Here is a 23,564-nt window from a genome sequence, read left to right as displayed (position 1 = left end):
CAATCACTGTACACTCGCATCCCCTGAATAACAAGCACCAGAGGGCATCTGTACGGACGCTTTAATACCGTAAAAAGCAAATTCACCATACAAAATATAAAAATACCGGCCCAGCAACACATGACAGGCACAGACGCACACCCATGACGGGTGGTGGAGGGGGCGGAAGCAGTTCGAACACAGGCACGTATTGCAGAGAAGGGGGAGCAGTAACAAACGAGGGGACGGGCAGCGCTTCTTGTCTCCCAGTTTTACTCCCTCCCCAGTCATGGAGTATCTTGGGCACAGAACTCAGTCGTCTTTTTTCTCTTGCTCGCCTTTGTCTGTTTCCTTGGGCTGCTCCTCATATCTGGAAGAAGGAGGGTGGGAAATGATAAGGTGTCCAGTAATCTGCCCTGCCTGGCTCATGACTAAAGCCCCTGTCACACACAGTTTTGTGACGCAACAGCGATCTCACCAGCGAGATCGCTGTGTTTGACACTTACCAGCTACCGGCCCCCCCGCCGGGTATTGCTGATCGTCCTGGAATGGCCAGGACATTTTTTTTGATCGCTGGTCTCCCGCTTGCCAGCACGCATCGCTGCGTGTGACAGGCGGGAGACCAGCATTCAGCGAGCTGGCGCTGGTAACTAAGGTACACATTGGGTTTCTACCCGGCGCACAGCGCTTAGAAACCCGATGTGTACCTTAGTTACCAGCGCACTGGTGCAGGGCGCTGGTAACCAAGGTACACATTGGGTTTCTAAGTGCCGCGCGCCGCTTCGAAACCCAATGTGTACCTTAGTTACCAGCGCTAGCTGGTAACTAAGGTACACAGTGGGTAACTAAGCGACGTGTGTCGCTTGTTACCCGCGTGTCACTGGTGCTGATCGCTGCTGAGATCTGCCTGTTTGGCAGCTCACCAGCGATCATGTAGCGACACACCAGCGATCCTAACAAGGTCATATCGTTGTCGGGATCGCTGGTGCGTCGCTGTGTGTGACGGGGCCCTAAGACAACCCACCCCAGAATCAGTTCCAACCCCATTCACAGTATTTACAAAAAAATTCAGAAAAGCAGATTGTAGAAAAGGCCATCACTCAGAATGGACAAGGTGCCAGATTATCCATCTGATACACACATTTTATTTGTATTGCAATATGTTCAATCCTCACGTGAGCTAAACATTCAGCGTAAATCACTAAAAATCCTGTTCATATACTGTTCCTAAAGGATTATTCTCATCTTCATGGGTGGATATTGCCAGACAGTGTTTAGGAAAGAGAGCGTTTTTGCAATTTATTGCTTATTAAAATTTGCAGCAGTTGTTGAGATATTAACACTTATTTATAGCTTGTTGCCTAGGAGATCGACCACTGCTGCTGCTTAGCTTGAAAGCACTAATACTCGTAATATCTGGCCAGGATTAGAAAGGTAACGGCACACTCCATCTATTCTGGCCAGCTTTAACCCCTTAACGACCAGGGTTATTTTCGTTTTTGCGTTTTTGTTTTTCGCTCCTTTTCTTCCCAAAGCCATAACTTTTCTATTTTTCTGTCAATATGGCCATGTGAGGGCTTATTTTTTGCGGGACGAGTTGTACTTTTGAACAACACCATTGATTTTACCATGTCGTGTACTACAAAACGGGAAAAAAATTCCAAGTGCGGTGAAATTGCAAAAAAAGTGCAATCCCACACTTGTTTTTTGCTTGGCTTTTTTTGCTAGGTTCACTAAATGCTAAAACTGAACTACCATTATGATTCACCAGCTCATTACGAGTTCATACACACCAAACATGTCTAGGTTCTTTTTTATCTAAGTGGTGAAAAAAAAATCCAAAGTTTGCTAGAAAAAACAAACAAAAAAAAACAACAACATTTTCCAAGACCCATAGCGTCTCCATTTTTTGTGATCTAGGGTCGGGTGAGGGCTTATTTTTTGCGTGCCGAGCTGACGTTTTTAATGATACCACTTTCATGCAGACATGTTCTTTTGATCGCCCGTTATTGCATTTTAATGCATTGTCACAGAGATCAAAAAAACGTAATTCTGGGGTTTTGACTTTTTTTCTCGCTACGCCGTTTAGCGATCGGGTTAATGCTTTTTTTTTATTGATAGATCGGGTGATTCTGAACGCGGCGATACCTAATATGTGTATGTGGGATTTTTTTTTTACTGTTTTATTTTGATTGGGGCAAAAGGGGTTGATTTGAACTTTTAGGTTTTGTTTTTTTTTAACTTTTGGCATGCTTCAATAGCCTCCATAGGAGGCTTGAAGCATGCACAACTCGATCGGCTCTGCTATATATGGGCGATGAGCAGATCGCCCATATGTAACAGATTGCCCATATGTAGCAGATTTACTCCTGTGCTTTCAGCGCCGACCACCGGGTGGCGCTGAAAGCCATCAGCCTGGAACAACCATAGAGGTCTCTATGAGACCTCTGGTTGTCCAGGCAACATGACGCCGACCCCCGATCACGTGACAGGGGTCGGCGATGAGCTCACTTCCGGCCCGGCGGCTGGAAGTGCTATTTAAATGCCCGCTGTCGGCTTTGACAGCTGAAATTAACTAGTTAACAGGCGCGGGCGGACGGCGATTCTGCTCGCGCCTATTGCGGGCACATGTCAGCTGTTCAAAACAGCTGACATGTCCCGGCTTTGATGCGGGCTCAGCGCCGGAGCCCTCATCAAAGCAGGGGAGATGTCTAATGAAGGACTGTGTCCGTCATTGGACATTAAGGGGTTAAAACAGTGCTTACAAGCTGAATAGAAAAGAGTTTGTGAGCACTGCACATGTTTTTCTGTCTAGCAACGATGGTCTGTCTCCAAGGAAATGAACTGTAAATAAAGAAAGTGTAATATCTCAAGTACAACTGAAAGGAGTAAATTGCAAAATTTCTTTTCTTTACCCACACTATCTCACAATACCCTTTTAGGAAGATGGGAATAACTCGTACTTAAGATGCACTGAAAGCTGCATTCAGATTTCTGCTGATTTCCAGTTAACTCTCAGGCTGCACAAAGCATTTTCTGCTTGTGGGAGATGTAGGTTATACAGAAGCATGCTTTGCAGCCATCTATCTCATGAGGAATTGCCAATATATGTGGCTGTCAAAATTAGCAATATTGCAAATGCAGCTTTAAATGCGACTGGAGAATAATATTAGATATAAGAAGTGAACTGTGGGTGGCTGAAGACTAAAATTCCTCATTCACATTAGAGAAAATCTGAACCAGCCAACCTTGACTGTGTACGGGGGCTTCCAGGCTCTTTAGATTGGAAGTATCCGAGGAATGTCATTACATTTCTGCACATACTAGGCAGACATTAAACTTTTACTTAAAGCTAAGCAGAAAAGACCCCTGACCACCAAACAGCTGAACCAGTGTCCTTAAGTCCAGTAGAGATTGGCATAAAATTCACCAGGGATGAAGAGGGCGATGTGGAGCAAACTCTTATTAGCACCATCCACTATATGGCATCATGGCAGCCACGTTGTGCCCCTTTACGCCACAGAACTAGACAAGTAAACAAATCCGTGGTGGTCCCAATGGGTGATAATGCGGATGATGGGGAGGAGGAGTAATCTCAGACTACGCATGGACTTTGCTGGATGAAAGGTAAGGCTGGGGTGTGGGCCGAGATGGGATGCACCTGTCCAAATGCAGATATGAGTGGGACCCTTCATATGGAGCTGGGGTTGAGCTGCCGCCTGCGGCGGGGGGAACAGGATTTTTGTTGCATGGATTCAGCCAGGCTGGCAGGAGATCCAGACACCACCGGAAAGTGAGAGAGGCGTGGAGTGTGAGGTAGAAGTTCCGCAGAGGACTCATAGCTGTGAGAGAACAAAGGACAGGAGGGAGAACGGGGAGAGGCAAAAAATGGGACAACACAGCAAAACATGCATGGGTAGGAAATGAACATGCATGGGGAGGAAAGAAAGAAGCAGGTAAGACAGGTGAGGATGATCAAAATCAGGAAGGAAAAAAACAAAATACAACAGATTGTAAGAGGGAGGAGGAAGATTTAATGGTCGGAGGAGAGCAAGAATATTATTAAAAATAAATAAGCAAAATGATTAGTGATATTAGGAACAACAGAAGTAGTAAAGGGAAGGAAAAGAGAAGAATGGAAGACATGGGGTGTGAGGGAAAGATACAATAGGGAAGTGAGGACACAGGGGAAGATACATGAGGAAATGGAAGGGAGGACATAAATAGGAAGACACAAAAGGGAAGGTAGGACACGAACGGGAAGATACAAGAGGGGAGGGAAGGAAGGACACAACCGGGAAGATACAAGAGGGAAGGGAAGGAAGGACACAACCGGGAAGATACAAGAGGGAAGGGAGGACACAAAGGGGAAGATACAAGGAATGGAAGGGAGAACATGAACAGGATGATACAAGAGGGAAGGAAGGAAATGAATAGGAATATGTGCAAGAGGCAAAAAATTACACAAAGGGAAGATATAAAAGGGAAGAGAGAAAATGGGATTAGATGCAAGAGGGAGAGGAAGGGAGGACAAAAAGAAGGGAGGACACAGAAGGGGAAGACGCAAAAGGAAAAGGAGAAAATGGGGGTAGATGCAATAGGGAAAGGAAGAGAGGACACAAAAGGGAAGAGAGGATAAAAGAGGCAAGGAAGAACAAGAAGAGGAATATACAAAAGGAAAGGGAGGACACAAAGGGGAAAATGCAAGGGGGAAAGGAAGTGAGGACCCCAAGGGAAAGATGCAAGAAGGAAAGGAAATCAGAACACAAAGGGGAAGATGCAAAAAAGGAAAGGAATGGGGGAAACACAGGAGAAGATACAAAAGGGAAGGGAGGTCATGAAGAGGAGGATCCAAGAGGGAAATTAAGGGAGGACACAAGAAGGGAAGATTTGAGAGGAAATGAAGAGAGGATATGAAGGAGAAAAATATAATAGAGAGGGAGTACACAAATAGAGAAGGAGACAAGAGGAAGATGAGAGAGAGGAAAGAAAGATATGAGACGGAAGGAGTGACATGAAGGATATAAGAAAAATGTAGTGACATTAATACAGGAGATTGGAAATAATGAGAAAAGAGGAGTAACAGTGGCCAGAGGAAATGAAAAGGAAGTGCCAGGAGGTAGAAGGATGTGAGAGAGAAGGAGTGGTAGAAACACAAGAATGTTGTATGGGAGAGGTGTGGGCATGAATACAAATAAATGCAAACAGTGATGAATAAAAGTAGTAGAGAATATGTCGATGGAGAAGACACAGGCAAAGGAAGCAAATGAAGAACATAAAAAAGGAAGAAAAAAAAAAAAAAAAAAAAAAGGAGGCAGAAAAATGTGAAGAACGTTTTCAGGACTCATGAATCCGACTACTCTACATCCCATTCCCAAACCAAACTCTCTAACATCAGTCACTTACCTAAACATCTCTGTGATCTCGCCTTTTACCAGAGCCACGAGCAATGGGAAACCGATGCAGGCAGGGACCAGGTAGAGGAGCGCAGGCTGCCAAGGAACACACATTACAGCGTCATCAGGTCAGAAGATGGCAAAATTAACAGATAAGGACTACAAGTGCCACCCTGCACAGGATCATTTGAAACTGAAAATACTATATAAAGCCAGGGGCGCCTATCAGAGGTTCTCGAGATACTGCAAAAACAACAACTCCCAGCATGCCCTCAGTCTGAGGATGTTGGGGCATGCTTGGAGTTGTAGTCCTGTAGCAGCTCCACAGGTTGGAAAGCACTGTTGCAAAGATCAACTGCAGTGAGTTCTGAAGCTTTTCATGGTGATAAGTGCTTAGCTATTGTGTGGCCCAAATTGGTACAGCAAAGGTGGCCATAACTGCAGAAGTTGCCAGCACTTCCTCTCCTGGGTGTAGATGGCCACCTTCCAAAAACAGCCCCTCACTTGCCCACAGGTTGTGTCTGGTACTGCAGCTGAGCTACACTGAAGTGAATTGGAATGACCTGCAATACCACACATACCCAGTGGTGAAGTGTGGAGCTATTTTTGGCCAAGTTTATATAATTCAATATATTTATCTTACTTCTTTACGTAAAATAGATCTGGATAAGTAAAAATGATGTGTAAATTATAATCTAAAAACAGAGAAGTTAACACGGCAGAGAAGTGTAACCAGACTGGACAGTCCTCATCTCTAATACATAGGTTTACCTAGAGTTAACCCTTTCACTCCAGAACTTTAATGGTGATCGACTAGTCAATCGTGATGGGGGAGCCTGAGGTTTTAGTGCACGGGTGTGTACGTAGCAATGAGGTTACTTACCTGAGCATGCTTGAAGGTGTGCATCACAAAAATGGTCAGTGCCAAGCCGAAGATATAAGCCAAGAAGCTGGTGTAAAAATAAGTGTGAGAATTCTTCTTTAAGCTACAAACAAAGATGAATGAACTGGTTAGTAAGAATCAGGAGGAATGTCAAGTGTGAAAAGAAAGCTAATCTTTTTGAAGACTAGAACAACTTTACCCAGCAGTGACCCATGTGTAACAGGAACACCCCAGTCAAAAAACTCCACACCTCCAAAAAATGAATTTCTACTATTTTGTGTATAGGTTGGCAGCAAATCCTGTATATTCAATTGTATAGCTATGAAGATAATTATTAAGTTCTGCCTGCTGCCACCAATAGAAGGCATTGACTGCATAGATTTAGCTTCACCTAGTGGTGACAGGAGGTATCCAGACCTACATATATAGTATATTGGCCCCGATTCAAGACCTGCCCACCCCCAGCTGGGATGTATTCAAAAAGACAATCACTCACCTGATGTCAAAACGGAGTAACAAAGCAATGAAGATGCCTGCAACACACAGAAGGAACATGTAACATTTAGCCATGAAGGGTTACATCGTAGAACATAGGTATGTAAACTGCAAGAATACACATAGGAACTGTATACACAAGGCGGTAGGCACATTCTTATTCGAGACTATTTGCAAAGTTAATTTCATTATTTTTATTAACCCAGTTCAAGACCGTGACAAGTTGTTTATTTCTTTATACTAAAATATATTTCACATTCTGTTCCTCTTTCCATTAGCGGATTATATTTTTCTGTTGGAAACAAGACTAAAAACAGCAATTTGGATTGTCAGTGACCTTTTTGCCTGCTTGTCTTTTTTCATTTTTTCACATCTTGCCCGCCCCCCCCCCACAAAATCACGATTACTAGGGCAGAAGGAGGAAGCACTGTCAGTGCCTCTTATAGGGTATGTGAACACGTTGCAGATTTGCTGCGGATCCGCAAGTGTGTGACCAACCAATGTTATTCAATGAGAAAAAAAATGCTGTGCACATGCTGCAGAAAATTCCGCACAGAATCTGCAGCGGTTTATTTTTTATAGAATGTCAATTCTTTTTGCAGATCCGCATGCGTTTTACACCCATTGAATTAATGAAATCCCCAGGGATAAAAACGTATGCCAACCCGCAACAAATCCGCACTAAATCCGCAAAAAACCATGCAGATTTTTACCTGAGTTTTCTGCCAAGAGATGCAGATTCCGCGCACAAAAGGGGGATTTTTGGTACTTACCGTAAAATCTCTTTCTTGGAGCCTTCATTGGGGGACACAGGTTAACATGGGGTGTATGCTGCTGTCGCTAGGAGGCTGACACTATGCAAATAAGAAAAAGTTAGCTCCTCTCCAGCAGTATACACCTACCGACAGGCCCAAATTACCTCTGTTGGTGCTAAAGCAGTATAAGGAGCTACTATAAGAAACTCAACCGTAAGAACTCAACCTATGTACCAACCAAACAAGGCACATTAGCCAAGACGGTACAACATTAAGTGAGGGTGCTGTGTCCCCCAATGAAGGCTCCAAGAAAACAGGATTTTTGGGTTGCTTACCGTAAAATCTGTTTCTCGGAGCCTTCATTGGGGGACACAGAGACCATGGGTGTATGCTGCTGCCACTAGGAGGCTGACACTATGCACAAAAAGTTAGCTCCTCCTCCGCAGTGTACACCCCACCGACCGGCAGGGAATTCCTCAGTTAGTGAGAAAGCAGTAGGAGAAGAAACAGAATAGATTGAAAACAGAACAAACAACTCAACTGTAACCAATCAACCAAAGTAAGAACAGGAGTTGTAGAACATGGGAGGGTTCTGTGTCCCCCAATGAAGGCTCCGAGAAACAGATTTTACAGTAAGCAACCCAAAAATCCTGTTTTCTCGTTCGAATTATTGGGGGACACAGAGACCATGGGACGTCCCAAAGCAGTCCCTGGGGTGGGAAACAAACTTCCATCAGGCCAGTGGACTCAACACTGCTGCCTGCAGAATCCTTCTACCTAGGCTGGCGTCCGCCGAAGCGTAGGTGTGGACCCTGTAGAATTTCACAAACGTGTGAACCGAAGACCAGGTTGCAGCTTTGCAAAGCTGCAGCGCGGAAGCTCTGTGGCGTACCGCCCAGGAAGCACACACTGCCCGGGTAGAGTGCGCTCTGATCCCTGGAGGGGCCACTCGATGCTTAACCCGGTAGGCCTCCAAAATTGCCGATCTGATCCAGCGAGCAATAGTAGCTTTGGAAGCCGGGTGACCCTTCCGCGCCCCATCTGGAATGACAAAAAGAGAGTCTGTCTTTCGCAAGGAAGACGTCCTAGACAGATAGACTCTCATTGCCCTGACCAGATCCAGCTTGTTCAGGGACCGCTCCCGAGGATGAGTTGGACTCGGACAGAAGGACGGCAGAACAATATCCTCATTGAGGTGAAAGGAGGACACCACCTTCGGAAGAAAAGAGGGCGGAGGCCGCAGAACTACCTTGTCCTGGTAAAGTACCAGGAAAGGAGAGGGGCAAGAAAGAGCCGCCAATTCCGACACGCGCCGGATGGAGGTGATGGCCACCAGAAAGGCTACCTTCCAGGAGAGAAGGGAAAGGGAGACTTCTCTGAGAGGTTCAAAGGGAGAACCTTGCAGAACCTCAAGAACCAGATTAAGATCCCATGGATCCACGGGCGCTCGATACGGAGGAGCCGTGTGAGCTACGCCCTGAAGAAAGGTTTTGACCTGAGGGCGGGAGGCCAAAGTCTTCTGAAATAAAATGGAGAGTGCCGAAACTTGACCCTTCAAGGAACTGAGTGCAAGCCCCGCATCCAGCCCTGCCTGAAGAAACGCCAGAACGGAAGGGAGCGAAAAGCACATAGGCGCGATGTTATTGGCCTCACACCAAGTGAAATAGGCCATCCAAGTACGGTAGTAAATTTTGGAAGATGATGGCTTCCTGGCTCGGATCATGGTATGAATTACTCGACCGGAGAATCCTGCACGTTTCAAAACCTCAGTCTCAACAGCCACGCCGTTAAATTGAGCGGCCGAGAAATGGGGTGGCAAATCGGACCTTGAGACAGCAGATCTGCCCTGTCTGGAAGCTTCCAGGGGGCGTCCGCGAGAAGGTTGACAATGTCCGCGAACCAAGACCTTCTGGGCCAATTCGGGGCGATGAGAATGACTGGAATTCCTTCTGCTTTGATCTTCTTCAACAGCTTGGGAAGAAGAGGCAGGGGAGGAAACAGGTAGGGGAGCTCGAACTGTGACCAAGGAATGGCCAGAGCGTCAGCGCCCACTGCGAGAGGATCTCGTGCTCTGGATACAAACTGTGGGACCTTCCTGTTGAGGCGAGAAGCTAGCAGATCTACGTCCGGGGTTCCCCAACGACTGCAGAGCTGAAGAAATACCTCCGGATGTAGGGACCACTCTCCTGCCGCGAGACCCTCGCGGCTGAGAAAGTCGGCGGCCCAGTTGTCTACGCCGGGAATGTGTACCGCGGAGATTGTCGGTACCGAAATCTCTGCCCACTGAAGGATCTTGGACACTTCTGCCAGGGCTGAGGCACTCCGTGTCCCTCCTTGGCGGTTGACATATGCCACCGCTGTGGCGTTGTCTGTCTGAATCCGGACAGGCAGGCCCCTGAGGAGTCTCTCCCAGTGGACGAGAGCCAGATGGATCGCTTGTATCTCTAGAACGTTGATCGGCAGAGCAGATTCTTGAGTCGACCAACGACCCTGAACAGTGTGATTGAGGAACACTGCACCCCAGCCGAGGAGGCTGGCATCCGTTGTTACAATCTGCCAATGAACAGGAAGAAAAGACCGCCCCAAGAGGATGAGAGGTGACGTCAACCACCAGTTGAGTGACCGCTTGATCCGGCATGAAAGACGAACAGGGCGATCCAGGGACAGAGCCGACCTGTTCCACCTCGACAGAATGGCGTGTTGGAGAGGTCTGGCGTGAAATTGGGCAAAGGGAACTGCCTCTATCGCCGCCACCATTTTTCCCAGGACCCTCATAGCTGTTCGGAGGGACGGAAACCGTGTGGTCTGCAGCGATCGCACAGCCTGCTGCAGGGAGAGAATCTTCTCTTGTGGGAGAAAGACCCTTGACCGACGAGTGTCGAACAGTAGGCCCAGAAACACAAGACGTTGAGTAGGGTCCAGACAGGACTTTTTCCTGTTGATGATCCACCCGAAATCGGAAAGAGTGTCCAGGACGATCGTCAAACTTAGGCGTGCCTGTTGGAAAGAGGGAGCTTTGATCAGAATATCGTCGAGGTACGGAAAAAGAACGAGACCTCTGATCCTCAACAAGGCCATCAACGCAGCCACGATCTTCGTGACGACTCTGGGAGCGGTGGCGAGACCGAAGGGCAGCGCGACAAACTGGTAATGTTCCTGGCGAACCGCAAAACGCAGGAACTTCTGATGTCCGGAGAATATGGGAACATGTAGATGGGCATCTTGGATGTCTATCGAACACATGAATTCCTGCTCCTCCATAGAAGCGATTACCGAACGAACAGACTCCATCCGGAAGTGGCGAAGACGAACTCTCTTGTTGAGCAGCTTGAGATCCAAGATGGGTCGGACCGCCCCGTCTTTTTTCGGCACGACAAACAGGTTTGATTAAAACCCTGTAAACCGCTCCGATTCGGGAACGGGCACAATCACCCCGGAACTGAGGCGAGAGTCGATGGCCGTAAAGAAACCCGGGATCAAAGCTGGATCTTTTGGAGGATGGGATTCGAAGAAACGATCCCGTGGAAGAGAGACGAACTCTATCTTGTATCCTGACGATACAACCTCCCTGACCCAAGCATCCTCTACCGAGGCTAGCCAGACGTCCTTGAAGAACAGGAGTCGACCTCCCAATTGGGAGGGACCCTCGGGAGTCCGAGGATAGTCATGTTGATCTGGGCCGTCCCGATCCGTATCTGGATGTCTGCCCCGCGAAGAGTGGGAGCGCCAGGAGGGAGTGGGTCTGAAGGAAACTTTCTTCCTATCTTGGCGTGTCTGCGGTCTTTGTTGGTTGGAGGAGGTCTCCGCCGTATTGAAACGGCGGTAAGCGCGAAAGGGTCGAAACTGACGCCTCAGTGGGGGTCTGCGAGGTTTGGCCTGAGGCAGGAGAGAACTCGTGCCTCCGGTGGCGTCCTTAATAATTTGGTCCAATGGGATCCAAAGAGGTGCCCTCCCTGAAAAGGCAGATTAGTAAGAGACTTTTTAGAAGACAGGTCCGCCTGCCAGGCCTTGAGCCAAATTGTACGTCGGATTGCCACAACGTTACTTGACGCCTGGACTGCGCAGGATGCGGCATCCAAAGAAGCAGAAAGCAGATAATCCCCCGCATGGGAAATCTGATTGGCAAGATCGGCCAATCGATCTGGTTGTGCTTTCTTTAGGATGCCCTGACGAAGATCCTCTGCCCAAGTGGCTATGGCTTTTGCTGCCCAAGATGAAGCAAAAATTGGGCATACCGCCGTCGAAGCCGCTTCGAAGGCAGACTTCGCTAGGGATTCTATGATCCTATCATTAGAATCCCTAAGAGACGCCACGCCTGAAAGCGGGAGAACCGTGTTATTAGAAAGCCTGGACACGGGCGGATCGACCGAGGGAGAAGCAGACCAGTTGTCCGTGAGCTCTTTAGCAAACGGGTACAGAACGCCGAGACGCTTCCCTCGCTGAAAGCGTCTGGTCGGATCCCCTCTTTCCCTGGTAAAAATCTTTCCAAACTCGGAATGTAAAGGGAATACCCTGGAGGGTGTTTCCTCCCGTCTGAACGAAACCTCCTGATCTGAGGATTTCGCAGGGGGGGTCAGCAATGTCGAAGGTCTGATGGATCGCTGCAATGAGGTTCTGCACAGTAACCCTCATGTTCGCATCCTGGTCCGAATCCAGCTCTAAGATCCCCTCAGATGATCTGTCCGAGAGCGCTTCACCTGACTCGGGAGAGGAGGCCCGGGAGGGAGGCTGCCGAGAAGGACTATGTGGTGACATGGGGCGAGGAGAGGAATCCGGCTGGAGATCCTGCCTGGGTCTTTTGCGACTAACGCTGGCCGACTCAGATGGAACCTCTTGAGGCCTGCTGGACCCTGTAGAGGTGTCCAGGGGCAACTTATCCAGGACGGCTACTAGGGTCTGAGACACCCTGGTGAGGTCTGCCACTGATTGTGAAAGAGATGAAGCCCAGCCAGGCATGGGGGGGATCACTCTCGCCTGGGGCCCTAGATGGCTCCTGGGCGGCGTCAGGCTGAATAGGGTTGCTACAATCCAGGCAGAGGGAACTGGACTGACCTGAGGGAAGTTTGCGATAGCAAGAAGAGCACCCAAAGTACTTAACTAAGGTGCAAGAGGAGGCAGGAGGAGGAGAGCGGTCAGACTTAGAATTAGACATACTGACGGACAGTCACTGAGGCAGTGCCGGAAGGTTGGGGGACAGGAGGCAGAGGAGGGTGTCAGTCTGCAGTCGCAGAGCTACTCACAGTCCGGTGTCCTGTCGCAGCTTCCAGCAACTGAAGGTGCACGGCTCGTCTGGGCTTGCAGGGGGCACGGCAGATAGGACAGCGTCCGGCTGTGAAAATGGCGGCAGCCTGAGAACAGAGCAGGAAGCGCGCGCTTCCCTGCAGAGACTGAGGAAGATGGGCGGGGCTAACCGCCGATACTAAAAATGGCACCGTCCTATCCAGACTGGGGTGGGTGGAGACAGCGCCGCCTCAGGGAGACTTAGAGTGAGGGGAGAAGGCGGTGGGCAGGCTTAAAGCGGGCGGGAGGAAAGCCCTCCCGAGAAAGAAGGAGGGGGGCGTGGCCGCGACGCAGGACAAGGCCCAAGATGAAGCCGGGGCCTGGATTAGATGAGGCGGCCGCCTGTCAGCGCGGAGGCCCCGCAGCACTGCCGCGGTGACCGCTCCTGAGGCTCGCTGGGGCCGGAAGGGAGAAACCCCCCCCAGAAATGCACTGGGGGCAAGTTGCGGCAGAACAGGCCGATAAGCCGGGGCCTGAATTAAATGCGGCGGCCGCCGGGAAGCGCGGGGCGGCGCAGCACTGCCACAGTGGCCACTGGAGCTGCCGAGGAGAATGGGACCCGGGCCTCGTACTTACCCTGCCTGATCCGTCTCTATGAATAAAGGTACCTTCATCCAGCGTTCACGAAAAGTATCCGCGCCTCATCCGACCGACAGGCTCTGGTAGGCGAGTGGGTGGGAGACGAGGACCATCTGGATCGCCTGACACACATCCGTGTTTGGATCTCCTGGTCCTGCTGTAGAGACCTATGAGGATACGGGGTGGCAGTACACGCCGTACTCATAGTCTCTTTGTGGAAGTACAGCTGTGACTTTTCACACTGTATCCCTCCGGAACCTGAAAAGGAACGACGCACAACGAGGTAGATATGGGTCTAATGAAAGACCCGTGTCCACCTCCTACTGACACTAAGCTAAACTGAGGAATTCCCTGCCGGTTGGTGGGGTGTACACTGCGGAGGAGGAGCTAACTTTTTTTGTGCATAGTGTCAGCCTCCTAGTGGCAGCAGCATACACCCATGGTCTCTGTGTCCCCCAACGAGAAAGAGATTTTATGGTAACCACCAAAAATCCCCCTTTCTCGCTTCATTGGGGGACACAGGTTACCATGGGACGCCCAAAAGCAGTCCCTAGGGTGGGAAAGAAATGCTGAGAGAAGGGAACTTAGGTCGGCCGGTGTGAGACCGCTGCCTGCAGTATCTTCCTGCCTAAGCCTGCATCAGCACAGGCGTGGGTATCTACCTTGTAGAACCTCACAAAGGTATGGAGTGACAACCAGGTAGCGGCCTTGCAAACTTGCAAAGCTGAAGCCTGGTGACGAACGGCCCAGGAAGCTCCTACTGCCCTGGTAGAGTGAGCCCTCACCCCCGGAGGAGGCTGTTTGTCCTGGACGCGGTATGCCTCCAGAATCGCTGAACGAATCCAACGAGCAATGGTGGATTTGGAGGCTGGGAACCCTTTCCGATGACCATCCGAGACGATAAACAGGGAGTCGGACTGACGGAAGGGAGTAGTCCCAGCAAGGTAGATTCGAATTGCCCTGACCAAGTCCAACTTGTGCAGGGATCTCTCCAAGGGATGAGTTGGAGAGGGACAAAGAGGGGGCAGGACAATGTCCTCATTGATGTGAAAAGCAGAGACCACCTTAGGCAGAAAGGCGGGAACCGGTCTGAGCACTACCTTATCCTGGTGAAAAACCAGGAAAGTGGAACGGCAGGACAATGCTGCCAACTCCGAGACCCTCCGAATAGAAGTGATAGCGACTAGGAAGGCGACCTTCCACGATAGGAGGGAAAGAGAAATGTCCTGAATCAGCTTGAAAGGCGCACGCTGAAGAGCGCTTCAAACAAGATTCAAATCCCATGGTCCCATGGATCGACAGGAGACTGGTAAGGAGGCGCTATGTGAGCGACGCCCTGAAGAAAAGTCTTCACCTGGGGAAAAGAAGCAAGATCTCTTTGGAAGAGGATAGCTAGAGCGGACACCTGACCCTTTAAGGTACTGAGGGAAAGGTCGGAGTCGAGACCCGTCTGCAAAAAAACCAGAACGGAGGGAAGAGAAAAAAAACACACTGTTATCCTCACACCACCGAAAAAGGCTTTCCAACATCTGTGATAGCTGCAAGATGACGCTGGCTTCCTTGCGTTAAGGTACTGTCACACTTAGCGATGTACCAGCGATCCCGACCAGCGATATGACGCGGTCAGGATCGCTGGTACATCGCTAAGTGGTCGCTAGTGAGCTGCCGCACAGGCAGATCTCACCAGTGACATCGCTGGGGACGGGGGTCGCTACTTACCTGTCACACTAGGCGATCCTGACGTCCTCCCGCCCGGCTCCACGCTCGTCTCTCCACAGGAAGCGCAGCAGAAAGCTGACGACGAGAAGCGGTCCAGGACGTTCTCGTGCGATCAGCGATAACCAGCGGGGGAGCGGGTCGTAGGTAAGTATCAGACACAGCAATGTCGCTAGCAATATCGCTATAACGTCACAAGCAATCATCTTCCCTAGGACTCTCATGCAGAGCCGAATAGGAAGAGGGATCGGGCGCTTTAGGGCTTTGACCTCCTGTCGGAGGGAAGAAATTTTCTTCTTTGGAAGGAAGACTCGAGCTTGGCTGGTGTCGAATTCCATGCCCATAAATACGAGACGCTGAGTTGGGATCAGGGTCGACTTCTCTTTGTTGACTATCCAGCCGAGGCGATGCAGCGTGTCCAGCGTGATCTGGAGGCTGTGATTGCAGTCTCGGCGAGATGGACCCTTCATCAGGAGTTCGTCGAGATAAGGGATAAGAATCTCCTTTGAATGAAGGATGGCCATGACCACCGCCATGATCTTCGTGAAGACTCTGGGGGTGGACGCCAGACCGAATGGGAGAGCTGTGAACTGGTAATGGCACTCCTGTATGGCAAATCTGAGGAACTTTTGATGCTGCACACAAACAGGAACGTGCAAGTAAGCGTCCTGAATGTCCACAGAGCAAAGGTATTCCCCCGTTTCCATGGAGGCGATCACCGAGCACAAGGACTCCATTCGAAAATGGCGAACCCGAAGGTGATGAGAGAAAGGCCAAAAGGGCCGAAAAGGCTGAGGGCCCTTTCTGTTGAAGGTGCGTCTTGGCCTGGATTGGGGCAGAGAAGTACTTTTGCCTCCGGTGGCATCCAAAATGATCTGGTCTAGCTTGGCCCCAAAGAGTCTGGCGCCCTGGAAAGGCAGGCCAGTGAGAGATTTTTTTGGGAGCCAGATCTGCATTCCACGCCTTCAACCAAAGGAGGCGGCGAATAGCAATAATGTTGCTGTTAGCTCTTGCTGAGCAAGCAGCAGCATCCAGGGAGGCATTCAACAAATATTTATCAGCATGGGCAATTTGATCTGCTAAATCTGCTAGCTCCTCTGTGGGAGCTGCTGCCACAATGCCTCGACGGAGTATCTTGGCCCAGGTGGATATTGCTTTCGCCACCCATGAGGAGGCAAAGTTAGGGCAAAAGGAAGTGCCTGATGCCTCAAAGGCTGATTTGGCTAAGGCCTCAATCTGTCAGTCCATAGCGTCCTTGAGAGATGCCGCGTCAGGAATGGACAGGACTGTTTGAGATGCTAAACATGAAACCGGCGGGTCCACCTTAGGAGATTCTGACCATTTGCTGACGAGGTAAGGACTAAAGGATGTCCAGATGTTTTCTTCCCGGGAAGCGTTTTCTGGGATTTTCCCAGTGTCTAGAGGTAGTGATGTCAAACTCGTTGTGATTGGGAAAAAGCTTGGAAGGACGTTTTACCCGTTTGAAAGAAACGGATTGGTCCTGAGCAGTAGCATTTTCCTCCTTAATTTCGAGCATTTGCACAATAGCCGAAATAAGGCTATCTACCATGTCCTGCGTTCTAAAGGTGTGATCTGCGTCAGAGTCAGACTCTGACAGAGAGGCTAAGTCTGACCCGACTTCCGCCTCCAAGGAGGGGGAACGGGCAGAGAGGGGCACCCTTGGTGCTGCCTAATCTGAGGAAGAGCTAGACAGAGTCCGCTTCCCAGTCCTTTCTCCTGATCTGTCCCTGGGAAGGTCATGGTCAGGTGCGTGCAAATCACCGTGAGAGGTGTTCGGAGCACTGGTGGCAACAGAGAGATGCGGCATACGTTCCAGGACCTGTATCAGGGACTGTGAAATTTTGGTGAGGTCTGAAACAGATTGAGACATGGCAACGGTCAGACCTGAAACCGACTGGGACATGGCAAGGGCCCACTCATGAGGTGGGGGAGTGCTCTCATCCCGGGCGTTAGAGGAGTCCTGAGGCGCCGACATGGTGGAAGGACTGCAGGACGAGCAGAAAGGGGACGGCTGGCCTGAAGCCCACTTTCTCTTACAGCGGGCACAAGCGTAGTGAACTACCGTAGGGATATAGGCAGAAGCCCCTGCAGAATTGCGCATAGGTAGAGTCTAAGAGAATACTGCAGCAGAACGCTATGGAGGTGATACTGCTGAGGGGAGTTAACAGCCGGTCAGGGTAAGGAAAGAAGAGCCTACCAGACACCCAGCGATGCAGCAGCAGTAGCGCAGGTAACCAAGTCCCCTGTCGGAACACAGATGAGGAGGCTTCTGAGGTCCCAGAGAGAAAAGGACGCTGCGGGAGCACAAGATGGAGGCTGTGCACTCTAAGCCACGAGAAGAGCATGGGAGAGCCGGAGGGGGCGCGGCCTAACCGGAGAACAGCCCGGAGGAAGAGGGCTGTAAGGAAAAAAAAAATGTCGGACAGCGCGCGCTATGTGCAGGAAAAAGGCGCGGAATTTGAATCTGAATAGAGGAAAAGCAGGGGCTGCAGTGGCTTACTGGTGGGTGCTGCGAGGGCTTAGCGGTGTCGGGCTGAGGCCTACTACCTGTCTCTTGAATCCGGCTCATCTTCATAGCTGAGGATGACTTCAGGAGCCCTCGGGGAAGAGGGTCCTGGGAAAACAATCCTCCTTCCCACACCGTGTCCCGAAGGCGCAGAAGACGGTGTCACCCCTTAAAGGGAATCTGTCACTCCTTTTTTGAGATATCATATGATATAATTCAATTGTGTGTCACATAAGGATTCTCTTAGTACTTTTGCTTCCCCCTGACCCCGCACCTTTCATGCATAAATACCTTTTTTATATCGGTTCAGATGTATGTAAACTTCCGCTGTCCGGTCTGATGGGCGGGGCTTATTCAACTGCTCCCCCCCTCCCTGTCTTGCTCTACACAAGAAGAAATGCATAGAGCAAGACAGGGAGGGGTGGGAAGCAGGTAAATAAGCCCCGCCCAGCGGACCGGACCGAGGCAGTTTACATACATCTGAACCGATATAAAAAAGGTATTTATGCATGAAAGGTGCGGGGTCAGGGGGAAGCAAAAGTACTAATAGAATCCTTATGTGACACACAATTGAATGATATCACTATATGATATCTCAAAAAAGGGGTGACAGATTCCCTTTAAGAATTTAGGGGGAAGGCCACCACCGGTGACCGCCGTCTTCCTCTCAGCCCTCTCCGAGAAGAGGGGTGAGGAGGGGAATAGGCAAGAACTGCCACAGAGAGTCGCCCTGAAACACCCTAACGGGGGGACAGGGGACTAAGTCCTGCCAGCCGGCCCAAGAGTAGGTGATGTGGGTGACACCACACTGCTCTCTCGGTCGCTTAAATGTGGGAAAACAGGGTGAGCATTCTGCACCCTGTTACCCGACGAGCTGTATCTGAAAAATAATGGTGACAAGATTAATAACACACACAAAACCTGTAAAGAAAAAATACTGCAGATCTGGTGTTAGATCCAGGTCCGCCTCCTTCAGACACTAAGCAAAAACTGAGGTAATTTGGGCCTGTCGGTAGGTGTATACTGCTGGGGAAGAGCTAACTTTTTCTTATTTGCATAGTGTCAGCCTCCTAGCGACAGCAGCATACACCCCATGGTAACCTGTGTCCCCCAATGAAGCGAGAGAGAAAATCTGCAGGCAATTCTGCAACGTGTGCACATACCCATATTATATGCACAGCCCCTATGTATACAGCGATCAGGAAGGAAGAGACAGTAATAAACCATCTCTGCCTTTTCTGTGTGTGATCACCCTGCAAAGATGTACTAAAATGTCCGTGCATAGTCATATGTGAACTGGTGAAAATGTTGTACTTGTTGAGCGGTGTGTAAGTAGTTAAGGATGGATAACTGCTTGCAAAAGTACACGTAACAATGGCCTGACACAATGAAGCGGCACTGTGCAGCCGTGGCCAATGCTGTATGTAAAATGTTAAGTCTTAATGTGGTGGAGACTCAGTTTATGTATGCTGCCATGACATGGCCGGGACAACCCATGAAGGTCGGACTGTGTGCTGCCTACAGCCATCATATAGACTGAGCCAAGCAATAGCCGGCCAGTCTATGTGACTGCACAATTTGGCAACCTCTGATGGACTCACCTGGAATGACAATATCGCCCAATCCCAGCATGGCAAAATTACTGGCTTCAAGTCCCTTCTCCAACAGATCCTGAGGGAAAACCACTGGAAATAAAAAAAAAAGATTATGGGATAAGAATATGCAATATCTGTAAAAATAATAAATGGGTTGGGCTGCTACTCACACTTTATTGGTGCTTCAAAGGACTTGGCCACAGTTACCATGACATTGGTCCCAAAAACCTTAAAAAAATGAAATTGAATTAAAAGAAAAAACTGATGTAAGTTAGTAAAGTGAGGTTATTTCCCTTATTCTGCATTCTTAAGTTCTCCCAGACTTACCCAAAAAATGTCATATATGAAGAGCCCCCCCAGCAGAATGCAGCCGGTACTGACGTTGTTCAGGTGCAAAAGCTCCACACCGTTAAGGGCAAATGCCAACCCAAATAGATTATTGGCAATCCAGTGCTGGGGAGAAAACATGGAGAAAAGTGGTCAGATTGGAAGATAAAATATATATGTTGTCTTACACAAGGAGCTCCTCACCTTCTTCAGGAGGTACCAGACCCCGACCACTCCACTGATGACCAGACACACCAAGTCCCGGGTATCAAACTCATAATTTATAACCTCTGCAGGAAGAAGGTGTATAACGTGAGCGGATCAATAATCACCTCTGTACAGAATAACCCAAAAGTGATTATGAAGGCGCCCCCTAGCTGCCCACTGGCACAGGGCACTCACCTTCTTTACTCTCTCCGGAGCCCTGAGTGAAGAGCAGCTGATACTGTTTGTTGGGGAAGTTCTCTGGGAACAGTCTGTTCATGGCCGGACTGAGGGAAGAAAAAAGGTTAACAAACACAGAAAGAACGGTGTTAATAATCCATGACCGACCTGAGAGGAGAAAAAAAGAGAGGGAAGGAGAATAAAAAGGAAGATTAGTGGGATCATACAGTCTTTTGTGAATAAAGTAAAAAATATTCTAAAATGAAAACTTCTACAACTTTCCAACGAACTTTGTGGAATAATTCTTTGCAAGATTTCAGTCAATGAATGAATATAAAGATCCTGGTAACATTCAAAGCAAAATATCCTGGACGGAGCCGAAACTTCTCACAGTAAAGGTCCCATTCACATTATGTCTTTACTCATGTGATATGTGACCACAGGGATCTACCGTGACCCTCATGGCCATTTGCAGGTGAATGATACATAAGGGTCATTTAGGCACGTATAATAAATTGATCCATAGCCTGCCCCATTTACACTGGAAGGAGGCTTATTTGGCCTCCGTTCTGCAGGACGTTGTAGTTTTTCTTTCTGGCGGTGCAATTCTAAGAAGTGGCATCCAACTCAAAGCATAAAAAAACTTAAAAAAATAAGTACCATGCAGAATACATTTTTTTTTTACCCTTTCCCAACCTGGCTATTTTCCACTCTTGCGCTTCCGTTTTTCTCCTACTCTTTTTCCAAGAACCTGTAACTTTTTTAATTTTTCCGTCAGTTTAGCTGCATGAGGGCTCGTTTTTCACAAAACAACTTGTACTTTTTTTTTTTTATCGTGTGATGTTCTGGAAAGCGGGACAAAATTCCAAGTGTGGCAAAATACAATAAAAAAGTGCAAATTTTTATATATATATATTTTTACAGCTTTCATTGTATGGTGGAAATGACAATATATATGCTGTATTTAATTGCCGCAATGCTGGCTCCTACCTGCCCTTTTAAATTTGTAGGCTGTTAGCCCAGGAGAGACATGTTTGATAACTATTAGGTTTAAGGTCCCATCAGAGAGAGGTCGCCTTATCAAGGCTGATGGGCTCTCAAGAATTGGCCATTTTATGTACTAACTACCTTCATTTTTAGAAGAGCATTCTATATAGCAGTAAAGAAGCTCAAATGTCATATATTCAACGTTTGCCTACATCTTAGCTCTTTAAGAAGCTACTGTATTCTTTTCTTTGTATAAACGAACTCACAATGTGATTCTCCATGTCAGAACAAATTATGGAGATACCAAACAAGCAGATGCATTTTGGTTTTATTTAAGTGACATTTTTTTTTTTTAATTTGTAAAAAAAAAAAAAAATTGATTGTGTGGCCATTTTTTGAGAGCCGTAACGTTTTCACTTTTGGTCCATTTTTTTTGCACTGATGAGCGGATGGAAAAAAATACGCAATTCTGACATTTCGGCAAGTGGATAAAATTATGGGTTCCTACAGGCGACATGTTTGCACATTATGGCATCCGTCCAATAAACGTATTTGATGCAATTCATGTTTAAAGATAGGAAACAACGCATGGAGAAAAGATCCTATCAGCGACATCCAGGAAAGTGTCAGGTCATTGTCGGCCCTGTAAAATTCTGTTCTTTATTTATCCTGACATCTTACACGTAGCAACACTTTTGCTATACTAAAAGCCTTTCTCAAGATGTTAGGATAAATTAATACGGGACTCTGGACGGTCAATACCCTCACACTTTCCTTGTGTTCTGCTGGTGCGGCCATGAACGGATCCATTGGGACAAGCCCTAGATACATCTGTAAAACAGACAAGTCATGAAAAGGTGTAAAAACGCCACCCTGTACTTAATGTACCGCCATATGTGATGTAGGCCTACTCTAAGTATAGCAATCTTATTTCCTTACAACCTTAATTTGCTCACCTTATTGTGTGCGCCAAAGCCAGGACCCCCAGTATGAAGAAATACACAGACAGTAAGAGGTTAATATATTCTTGGGAGAAGATCTGAGGGTGGAAAAAAAAGTTACATTTAAACAAAGGACAAAACCAAATTGTATTCCCAAAAAGGAGTAAGGATTTCAAATGCTGAATTCGCAAGATGACAAATTTATATGTAGAACCATCTTAAAGATTACGACTTATAACCCCCCTTCCCAGCAGACTCAACATAACTGCAAGTTCAGGTCAGGGAATACACATAGGGCTCACAAAATGAGCAAGGGCCGTACAGGACAGGAGCCAGCTGTGTTATACAGCCAAAATCAGATCTAATAGCAGCGATCAGAGCCAGACTCAGATTGCTGCTGTTTAACCATTTCGTTGCTGCTGGCCATCATTTTCAGCAGCATTCAAATAGTTTTCCAGCTGTTTGTGAGTGTACACATGAGCACAACAGACCCCCACAACGCGATCACAAAATGACAATGGGTTACCCAGTGGAGCCCCAAAATACAAGCTCTCATACAACTGTATTAACAGATTTAAAATGTTATTTTATTTTTCTAAACTTTACCCCACCTGGAAATTTTTCTTGCCTTTTTTCACTGATGTTTCTGCAATGATAATGAACACACCCACTTGACCAATGCAGCCAATCACTGGTCTTCATATTCTCGAGCGTCACTACTGTCAACTGACACCATTAGGGACTACGGTAGCGATGGCTCTTTATGAACTTTCCAGCTAAATCTCTGACAAGCCATAAAGGGATTTCCATGACTGGACGACCCTGTATTAATGTGGGAGAAGCGAGGTAACCATGATTGAGGTAGCTGATTGGCTGCAGCGCCCTGGATTTGATGCCAGATCAGTGAACATGGAGGAGCCGCACTAGTCTTGGAGGTATCTTTCGGAGCCTAAGAGGCCAGAAGTAAACAAGCTCTGTGCAGACCACTGTGGTCATGTGACAGACAAGAAGGACGTGATGTCATAAGTCACTGTCACCTCACTGACCGCACGGACATGATGTCACAGGGTCATCTGTGGCCCTGCACTCGCTCTCCACTGACAGGATGGGTGGGCACCACGTAAAGCTGTGAGGGGCATCACTATCCTGTACATGGATCAGGGGCACGTCGTCCTTGTAACCACAGTATGTACCCAGGGGCCACACATACCTTAAAAAACAGGTACAGACCAAAGAGGGTGCAGCTGGCAATGATGGGGAACCTGGCGGCGTCCCTGCTGGTGATGGTTTCTGGCATGTCTGATGAATTCTGCAGGAAAAACAACCACCATGATTTGGGCACTGCCAGCCACAGAGACCATTCACACCCTGCGTTTCCACACCCAGCTGCCTCACCTTGCCCCGGGCACAGCTGACGCTTCTCATCGCACCAAAGAAGATGGGCAGCAGCGCCATCCCCAGCAGACTGGCGTACGCCAGCGCCGTCCCCTCAGGAGAGCTCCCCAGCCTCCCGGTGCCGTTCACTGCTGCGTCACTCTCATTGTGCAGAGCCGCGGGCTCCAGCTCCGCCATGTCCGAGATGTCGCTGCTTCGTGAGGATTAACAGCGAACGGACCGGTAAGGACACGTTACCAAAAGCTGCCGGAAGTGACGTACAAAACTTGCGACAGAGCGTAGCCTTCACTTCCTTAACGACCAGGCGCGCTGTATCCAAGGGGAG

At 48.6% G+C, this 23,564-nt stretch overlaps 1 protein-coding gene across 2 annotated transcripts; it reads right to left on the bottom strand.

Moving 5' to 3' along the window:
- Positions 1–46: 46 nt before the first annotated feature.
- On the bottom strand, positions 47–23,525 carry HM13 (histocompatibility minor 13). Of its 2 annotated transcripts, XM_073580741.1 has the most exons (13): positions 23,240–23,525; positions 23,055–23,153; positions 21,860–21,942; positions 19,935–20,023; positions 19,737–19,822; positions 19,533–19,658; positions 19,376–19,433; positions 19,212–19,295; positions 6,755–6,791; positions 6,259–6,361; positions 5,386–5,471; positions 3,641–3,821; positions 47–349 (listed from the first exon to the last, which is right to left on the bottom strand). In XM_073580741.1, the coding sequence occupies exons 1-12, from the start codon at positions 23,414–23,416 to the stop codon at positions 3,671–3,673; spliced, it is 1,179 nt and encodes a 392-aa protein (XP_073436842.1). In that variant the 5' UTR covers positions 23,417–23,525; the 3' UTR covers positions 47–349; positions 3,641–3,670. The 2 variants fall into 2 exon arrangements, with proteins under 2 accessions (XP_073436842.1, XP_073436843.1); XM_073580742.1 differs by lacking the exon at positions 3,641–3,821 and having other exon boundaries at positions 23,240–23,522.
- Between the last annotated feature and the right edge of the window lie 39 nt (positions 23,526–23,564).

The sequence above is a fragment of the Dendrobates tinctorius genome, unplaced genomic scaffold, assembly GCF_039654945.1.
Source record: "Dendrobates tinctorius isolate UK_male_01 unplaced genomic scaffold, ASM3965494v1 ptg000065l, whole genome shotgun sequence".
Lineage (NCBI taxonomy): Eukaryota > Metazoa > Chordata > Amphibia > Anura > Dendrobatidae > Dendrobates > Dendrobates tinctorius.
Note: the sequence above shows the minus strand (reverse complement) of the source record. Positions and strands in the feature narration are given on the sequence as shown.

Bases quoted from the DNA above. Each gene is read 5' to 3' on its own strand.
- HM13 (XM_073580741.1), bottom strand. From the start codon at position 23,416: ATGGCGGAGCTGGAGCCCGCGGCTCTGCACAATGAGAGTGACGCAGCA. The intron at 19,659-19,736 runs GTGAGGAGCTCC...TTTTCTCCCCAG, and splicing joins TCTGGTACCTCCTGAAGAAG to CACTGGATTGCCAATAATCT. The intron at 19,296-19,375 runs GTGAGTAGCAGC...TTTTATTTCCAG, and splicing joins CTTTGAAGCACCAATAAAGT to TGGTTTTCCCTCAGGATCTG.